We start from the raw sequence: 7,892 nt of genomic DNA, 5'->3' as shown, positions 1-7,892 counted from the left end.
TGGAGATCAATGTTGTGCAGAAGTCATTTTCTGGCTAAATAGCCCCTGATGAAGAGGTGTAATACAGTCTACTAGAGTATCCGTGCGTGTGTTGGGGAAATGGCTGATTGGGGTTGTTTCCCATCTGAGCAGGCATGGATGAAGAGGTGTGTACTACAATGTACCTGTGTATGTGTGCGTGTGTGTGTAGACTGATTATGGGCAGTGTTTCCCATCTCAACGGCCCTGGATGAAGACGTACGTACTACTGTGAACTGCTGTGTGTGTGTGTGTGTGTGTGTGTGTGTGTGTGTGTGTGTGTGTGTGTGTGTGTGTGTGTGTGTGTGTGTGTGTGTGTGTGAGAGGGGGTGATGTGAGGTGTTTTCCATCTCAGCAGGTGTGCGGATGGCCTCTCCCTGGCATCTGCTGCAGGTGGCATGAACAGATGAGGGAGTGAGAAGGAAGACGTTGATGTCAATGCTTTTCTGCACATGGGTTGTGCAACGGATGCGTGTGGTGTAGCATGTACACGTGACCTCTCCAGCGTCTTCACATGTTATGTTGCGTTTTTAAGCGTGTATGTGTGTACACAGCAAGCTGGGGTCTCATGCACAAAAAAGCTCCGTAAGGAGCCTTTCACACACATTTTCAGATGTACTAATACTGACTTAACATGATTAAGTGCATGCCTATTAAATTTCATGTGAAATCGGACATACCACATGAATCAGCATGAAAATCTGTTTATGCATGGACTGTTACATTTGAAATTTTAGGTGTAAATGTATCTTTTCAGCATTTTCACTTAGGCAAAGATTCCATAGGAAATCTACGGATGTCTTGGTACATGAGGTACCCCTGGTCTCATAGTATTTCTCTCGTGTGCATGTGGGTGGGTAATTAAAGCCTGTACACTAGGTCCTTCACTAGTGGTTGTGACATGATGCATTCATTATATTTTGTGATTGACAACATAAAAAAGGACTCAAATGTCTAGAAAATACTTGGCCAATTTGTCCCTTATATAGCATCTGAAGCAGAGCAGCCCTAATTTCAACATTTCTTGATGATCATCTTCATATTCAAATAATGAGCTTCAAGCTAATCTACCATGCATGCAGTAACAGTATAACAGGTTTTTGAGAACACAATCAAGCCAATAAGGGAGGACTCTCCAAATGAAACTCAACCACTATGGGGAAATGATGACAGACATCAACTTCAGATCAGCTGATAGAAAAGGCAAAAAGAACAAGGTTAACCAGCTTGTCTGTCCAAGACCGAACAATTAGTGTACAGACCATTTGTCTGTGATTAAGAGCATATAGCAGTGTGTGTGTGTGTGTGTGTGTGTGTGTGTGTGTGTGTGTGTGTGTGTGTGTGTGTGTGCGTGCGTCAGGGATGGAAATAAGCACCCGTCCACCTGCCAATGACGGGTAAATTTCAGTGGTGACTGGTACATTTTTCAACCCACCAGTCACTTTGACGAGTGAAAACTTTAACCTCGACTTGAGCTATGAATAACCTGAATGTCCTAGCGATTTTTTGTACAACAGGATTTGCCATTCTTCACCCTAAAATTGATTGGAACTTGTATCTAAAAAATCAAAAGCTTCTGGGGGAAGGCCCCCACACCTCCAACCACGTAAGAAGTCCTCCATTCTGTGAACAGGGTCAACCTAACGCAAACATATGAATACATAATCATAATAATAATTCCAATAATAATAGTTTAAATAATAATAATAATGAACTGATGTCAAATATTGTTATTATTATATGAGTCGACTGGTAAAAACGGCGAGTGACTGGTAGATTTTGAAAGCTACCTGCCACAGTGAGTGGTGCGGAAAAAACTCAAGTTCCACCCCTGGTGTGTGTGTGCGTGCGTGCGTGCGTGCGTGTGTTTGTTCTGTGCGAGCAGCAAATCCAGCTCCAGCTGTACATGGAGAGGAGGTGACACAGGAGACAACATCAGCACCAGCGCCATCAGCTCCAGTGGCAGCATTTGGAGCAGGGGGGGATGGACATGGGGCTATTTGGACATGTTCAGGTATGCATGCATATGCATTGTTGCAATAAACACGGACCCATGGATGGTTCTGTACACGTGTGTGTGTGTGTGTGTGAATGCATAAATGTTTTTGTGATTGGTTGGGAGCAAAATGTATGCATGATGTATGCGCGTGCGTCTTTTCTCCTCACCTGGTTCTGGGGCAGCGGGGGCTGGGACTGGCCATCGGGGGCCTGTCCCTGGCCCTGACTCTCGTTGCCCCCCACCGGAGAGCCACGCGTGGTGGCCGTCATACTCGACACGGGGCAGATCTTTGCAATCTTGTCCACTTATGTGGCTGGCGCGCGGGGAGAAATCACAGCCTCCTCAAGACTGACAGGCAAGCGGCATGCGCAGGAGAGGGAAAGCACCACCGTAAGCACTGGAGGAATTGCAGAGACCATTGCATAACCTGCAGATAGGATGGGATAGGGTGGGGAGGGAGGGGAGAGAGAAGGAGAGAGGGAGAAGTTTAGGGCATTATCAACAGACCCATGGATATGATTGGAATTTCAGGAATTTAGGGTTCAGACCAATCCTAACGACAATGATGGATCCAGTTCTACGAAGTTGGGAAACATTGAGAATATACCATTAATGTCAATGGTATATGCACGACACGACCACTTGGACTGACCCTTGACAACCTAACGGTAGGGACACATAGGAGGCAAAGCGAGCGAAGTGAAGAGAGGCGAAATTCAACCGTCATCAGGTCGTCGCAGCGAATCAAATGGAATGGAACAGTTATGTTGTTGATTTGATTGGGCCTCGGCAGGCGAATTCGCTCCTCATTTGCATAACATTAAACTTTCTTTAATAATTTTGCTTCGCTTCGCTCCTGTTCGCTTGCCTTCGCCTCTCTCATAGGAATGAATGGCGAAGTTGGCTTCGCTTGGCCAAATTCGCGTCTATGTGTCCCTACCGTAATGATGATGACAGCAACAGGTCAATGAAGATGCCTGCCGAGCTTTGAGAACATAAGTCATGTTGTGTATAATGGACAGCATCTGCAGTGCACTTCCGACATTGATGAATGGAATGCTATAGTCACCCAGGTTGAGCAACAGCCAACATATAAACAAAGCCCTATGGCTGTGCAACAAATATTGACAATGTCATCCTGTTCTATTCAAGTGATATTGTGGTTGTGTCACCTACAAGAACAGAAAGCTGTGTAAGTGAAACGCTGCAGCTGCTGATATTGAATCGCCCCCATTCCTGGTGACAAAACATGAGGACCTGCACAACATTTCACGCCAAACAAACAGCTGTCACTGTGCCCTGAGGCGACCTCCACGTATCCTCTCCCGAGCCTTTTGGTACTGAGGGACGACCTGCCCAGAGCAGGGTACTGCGATCGGCGAGCCAGTGTGTGAGCAGCTCTTGCCAAGAGCGGTGTGATGACACTTTCGCGCACCCACACAGGCCGCCTGACCATCCAGCCAGCCCGTCTGCAAGCCAGTCACTGGAAGCAGCCCTGAGAGTGTAATGTGTAATCCCCAGCTCAGTGGAGGGTTCTGTACAGTGGGCCTCCTTCACCCAGCAGCAACCTGCACATTCAGCTAGCCAGTCAGGCTCCTGTCCTGATGACCAGCGCTCAAAGGGCAGCAAGAGGAGATAAGACAACCGACATCGCTGGGGGATGAGCCAGTGAGGAGGGAGGGCCCGGGTCCAAAAGACTACAGGTCAGGAGGAGATTACAAAAAAAAGTTAAACCACGAGGAGAAGTTAAAGAGACAAAGAGTGGATGACGCTTCTGTAGAGATAGAGGACAGAGGACGGAGCGAGTGGGGAAACAGATCATAGAAAGTGGAAGGAGAGAGCGAAGGAACGAAAGAGAGAAAAAAGACCCCAAAGCAGCAGACGGAAAGAATTCCAGCCTGCAGCTGTGAGGCAGCCAGGAAGTGTTTCTCCAAGGGTTGCAGGAAAAGCTACAGATGATTAACATGTGCAGATTTTTTTCCCCTCCTGCTCGTTTCTTTTTTAAGACAACATACCACTGGGCACTACCACTTTGCCTTGAAAGCGCTCAGCAGACTGACGTAAATGGATTACCCCCGTCTCTGGTGTTACACAAGTCAAATGATCATATATGTCTATAAAAAAAGACCTGGCCAAAGTTTCTCTCTGGCTTTCTTTTTTCCCCTTGATTCTTTTTTTTCTCTTGGAAAGCTGACAGGGACATTCCAACAAGGACCAATAAGAATACTTGCATGAATCCATCTGACATCTATGGATCTATTTCTCGGTTTGCATAAAGACCAAAACAAAAGCCCCAAAAGTTGAGAGAGGCAGCTTCCAGCTCACACTAATGAGTAATAATGGTGGTGTGATAAAACCCTCTAACCGTTGGCTTTTTCATCAAACCAAGCAAATTCTAAAATGCTGAAAAAAGAAGTAGATCCAGAAACAAGCAAATTTGTATGTCCCACTGTTTGGCATTGGCATCCAAGCATATCAAAGTCCTGAATAAAACGAATGATGAGCAATGAAAACTTGCCCAAAATGATTAACCAAAAAATATGCCCTCTGCTGGGTTTTACCAAAAATACTGAATCAGACCAAGATATCGCAAAACACGGCCACTCAATGCAAAAGCGTGTGCTCAAGTTGGGTCTCCTAAGGGGGCGTTGTCCCCTACTTCTTCTTTTTGAGGTGTTTGCGCAAGACGTGCGCTACCGCCATCTACAGCGCTAAGGGGACTTCATTGATTCTCAAACTCAGGACTCCGAAGGTCTCCTAACCGAAGGTCTCCTAAAGGGGTGTTCACCCGACATAAAGTGGATACCGGAAAAGAAACAAAATGCCGCTTCTTGGTAATGGTTAGATCCACCTTCTCTGGTTTTACAGTACCCACCAGGCTGCGATGTAATGGAAGACAACAAAATACCACTAAACAGACACCATCACCTGATGCAACCTATGTTACACCAGCGCCTGTCACTCTCACATTGATACAGGTAGAGAAGGGGATGAGACAGACAGACAGAGAGAGAGAGAGAGAGAGAGGATGCTGCTGCTGCTGCATCTTGGCGACGTGCTTGGTGAAAAAACTAGGTCTAGATGCTGCTCCTCAGGGCTACCAGACTGGACCCAGAGGAGACAGGATGTGATGCTCACATACCCAGAATGCCTCTGTGGTGAGGGTGCAGGGGTGGGGTGGGCAGGCTAGGCGGTGGGATACAGTCTCTATTGCTACTCTGGGGCCGTGCCTGGCAGCGGGCCTACCAGACCGAGCAGGCCAGCACTGTCTCCCCTGACCCCATACCTCTATTTATCTCCCGTTGGCAACACACAGGAACACACAGGGAAAAGGGCTTCTGTGCAGTTCCTCTTTAGATTCATATCACAGGGCCTTTTCTGTGCGTGCACGCCAAAAGCACGCGCATGAGTAAAATAGTCTCCTTCTGCCGTGTATGTAAATTGGCTTTACACCCCATGTAATAAAAGGTTAAAAAAGACATCAGGGTGAGCGACGGAGGAAGAGATGCAGAGAGAGAGATGCAGAGAGAGAGGAAATGAGAGAAACAGAGAAAGACATGGCAAGGGAAAAAATAGACCGAGGCCAAGGTCTAGTAAAAGAGCTTCCTAAAGTTTTGTGTACGCTGGACCACATTACTTCCAGACCGAAGCTGCACTGGGTTATTCTCTGTTTAGTGATAAGACTGGACTGAACTCTGGAACCATCAATCAGGATTTGATAGTGCAAAGCAAAAAAGAGGGCTAATTTTGGATGTGGGGAGAGGCGACAGCTTGGTGGCCAACAACTGTAATGTCACTGGAAAAGCTAATTACTTTGGTCTAGAACCAAACATCATGTGACAAAACAAAACACAAATAAATATGAGCTGAGGAACTTCAGCTTGGTGCAGTGATGTCACATGAAGAATTGTGTCAAAGATCCAAACACAAGCTATTTCCTTGGGATTACTAGGTGCCTGCTTCCGCCATCACTCTCGTGAAAAATCCAAACTTATTAATTGCAAATACTACTAGCCCGATATCTCTTTGCAACATTGTTTTGGAACCATGTGGTGAACAGCATGATAACACACAGCCATTGGGAATCAAGAAGTCACAAAGGTCCCTTCAGTATACAGTCTCCAACCCAGCAGAGCTGCATTACGGAGGATAAAGTATGAAAAAACTAAAGAATGGGACTTGACTGGGCCTTTTATCCTGGGATTAGATCAGCATAGCAAAATAATGACTTGACCAGATAAATCATTAAAAAGCCAACCACTACGACCTTCACACACTATCAGCAATACCTCAGATGTGCTGATGCCACAATTTTAAAAAATGATGCGGCAAAACCACAGCGAACGCACTCCAAATTTCAGGATGTCTGACATCAGGGGGGATTCCCCTGTGAAGCCATGGGATCTCCTGGCAAGGAGGAATGACTGGACTCCCTCCCTCGCTCGCTCGTTTCACCCTCCCTTCTCTCCTGTGTCTACTGGGCGACAGCGTTCAATGCCACAGACACGCTGGACCGGGTTCAAACTCCACACTTCAAGCCAGTGGGAAAAACCTTCCCAAACATCCACTACCATCCATCCCAGCTGCTAGACTTTTTGAGTCCCCCTCCCCAAAAAAAGTGAGCCATCCCAAAGTTTTTCAGACCCCATTCAGTGCCAGTAGTCACTAGCAGATATACAAAAGCAGCAGACCTTCAGTCTTTGTGTGCCCTTACTGGCTCATTCAAAACTGCCAACTTTGTAGTGTTGGTGGTGGTGGTGAGCAGAATGATGAGCATTATCATCTGTGCTGCAAAACATACACAAAGTGGCTTGGTGATTGTGTGGGAAAAGAGAGAAAAGCAGCCATCGTTTTTTTAAAAACCAGGGAGGCAGTGCCATAGGGGAGGAGAATGGAACACTCCATCCTATATTCACACACAGACTGAAACCGTTGATAGTTGTGACAAGAGGGGATGATTTAAGAAATCCTATAGTTTTGCAGCTTTTTAACAGGTTGCCCACTAGATTTCAAACGGCAAAGTTAGGTTTGCAACACTCAGTGAGGAGAGGCAGTACCAAATGAAGAGGGGTTAACTATGTTATATCCTATTGAACTAGATCCTTTAGGGAGAGTTTAAAAATTAAAAAGCCTCAACAAAACCAGCTGTTTAACAGGTTGCATGCAGATGGATATCAATGGGCAAACTTAGGTTTGCAACATTCTGATCAATCAGGTCATTAGACCAGTGCAACGTCACAGGAACAACAGCTGTTTCATGCCCTCTGTGCGCATTCCCTTCCAGCAAAGGCAGACAAATACTTCTCAATCTGGTCTAACCAGATAGTTGTAGCTGAAGGTAGTATTTGTGCTCAAGGGCTGCACTGTTGTCATGAGAGAATTTCAGTTAGGGCATTTACGTGACAATGTTATACAATAGGATGACAGGCACAAGACCCAGATTCACATGCACAGCCTATCAATACGTACAATTTTGGGGTACTTCTTCCAATTCATATTGCATTTAACAGACTATAATCTTCCAGACACCACAGCAATCTGCAAATGCCAACTATAAGGGTTTTAGAGATAAAGCATACACTTTTACCGAGCAAAACTCCAATAAGGTTTTGAAAGTGTTTTGCTTCTTGGTCGCCACAGGTGTCATGCACATTACCTGAATTTCCCCCTGGGGATCAATAAAGTTACTCTACTCTACTCTACTCTACTCATTCAAACATCTTTGCATGACGTTTTCCTTGGCGAAAATAACGTCAGGTCACATAGCTATAACTTACAAATTCTGTCAACTAAAATCATGACCAATTCTCATTTCTACACCAACTATTGAAAAAAGCATCAATAATAACACTAAAACACAAACCCCGTAGGTTGG

The 7,892-nt window shown here is 45.7% G+C and overlaps 1 protein-coding gene across 17 annotated transcripts in view; it reads right to left on the bottom strand.

Annotated features, from left to right (window-relative positions):
• The window catches only part of usp9 (ubiquitin specific peptidase 9), a 76,208-nt gene that overhangs the window by 65,887 nt on the left and 2,429 nt on the right, over positions 1-7,892 (bottom strand). For all 17 annotated transcript variants that reach the window (XM_063213631.1, XM_063213645.1, XM_063213628.1 and 14 more), the window contains exon 2: positions 2,185-2,444. In XM_063213631.1, coding sequence (XP_063069701.1) covers positions 2,185-2,286 — 102 coding nt within the window. In that variant the 5' untranslated portion in view covers positions 2,287-2,444. The remainder of the gene's footprint in view (positions 1-2,184; positions 2,445-7,892) is intronic.

The sequence above is a fragment of the Engraulis encrasicolus genome, chromosome 13 (genome assembly GCF_034702125.1).
Source record: "Engraulis encrasicolus isolate BLACKSEA-1 chromosome 13, IST_EnEncr_1.0, whole genome shotgun sequence".
NCBI lineage: Eukaryota > Metazoa > Chordata > Actinopteri > Clupeiformes > Engraulidae > Engraulis > Engraulis encrasicolus.
Note: the sequence above shows the minus strand (reverse complement) of the source record. Positions and strands in the feature narration are given on the sequence as shown.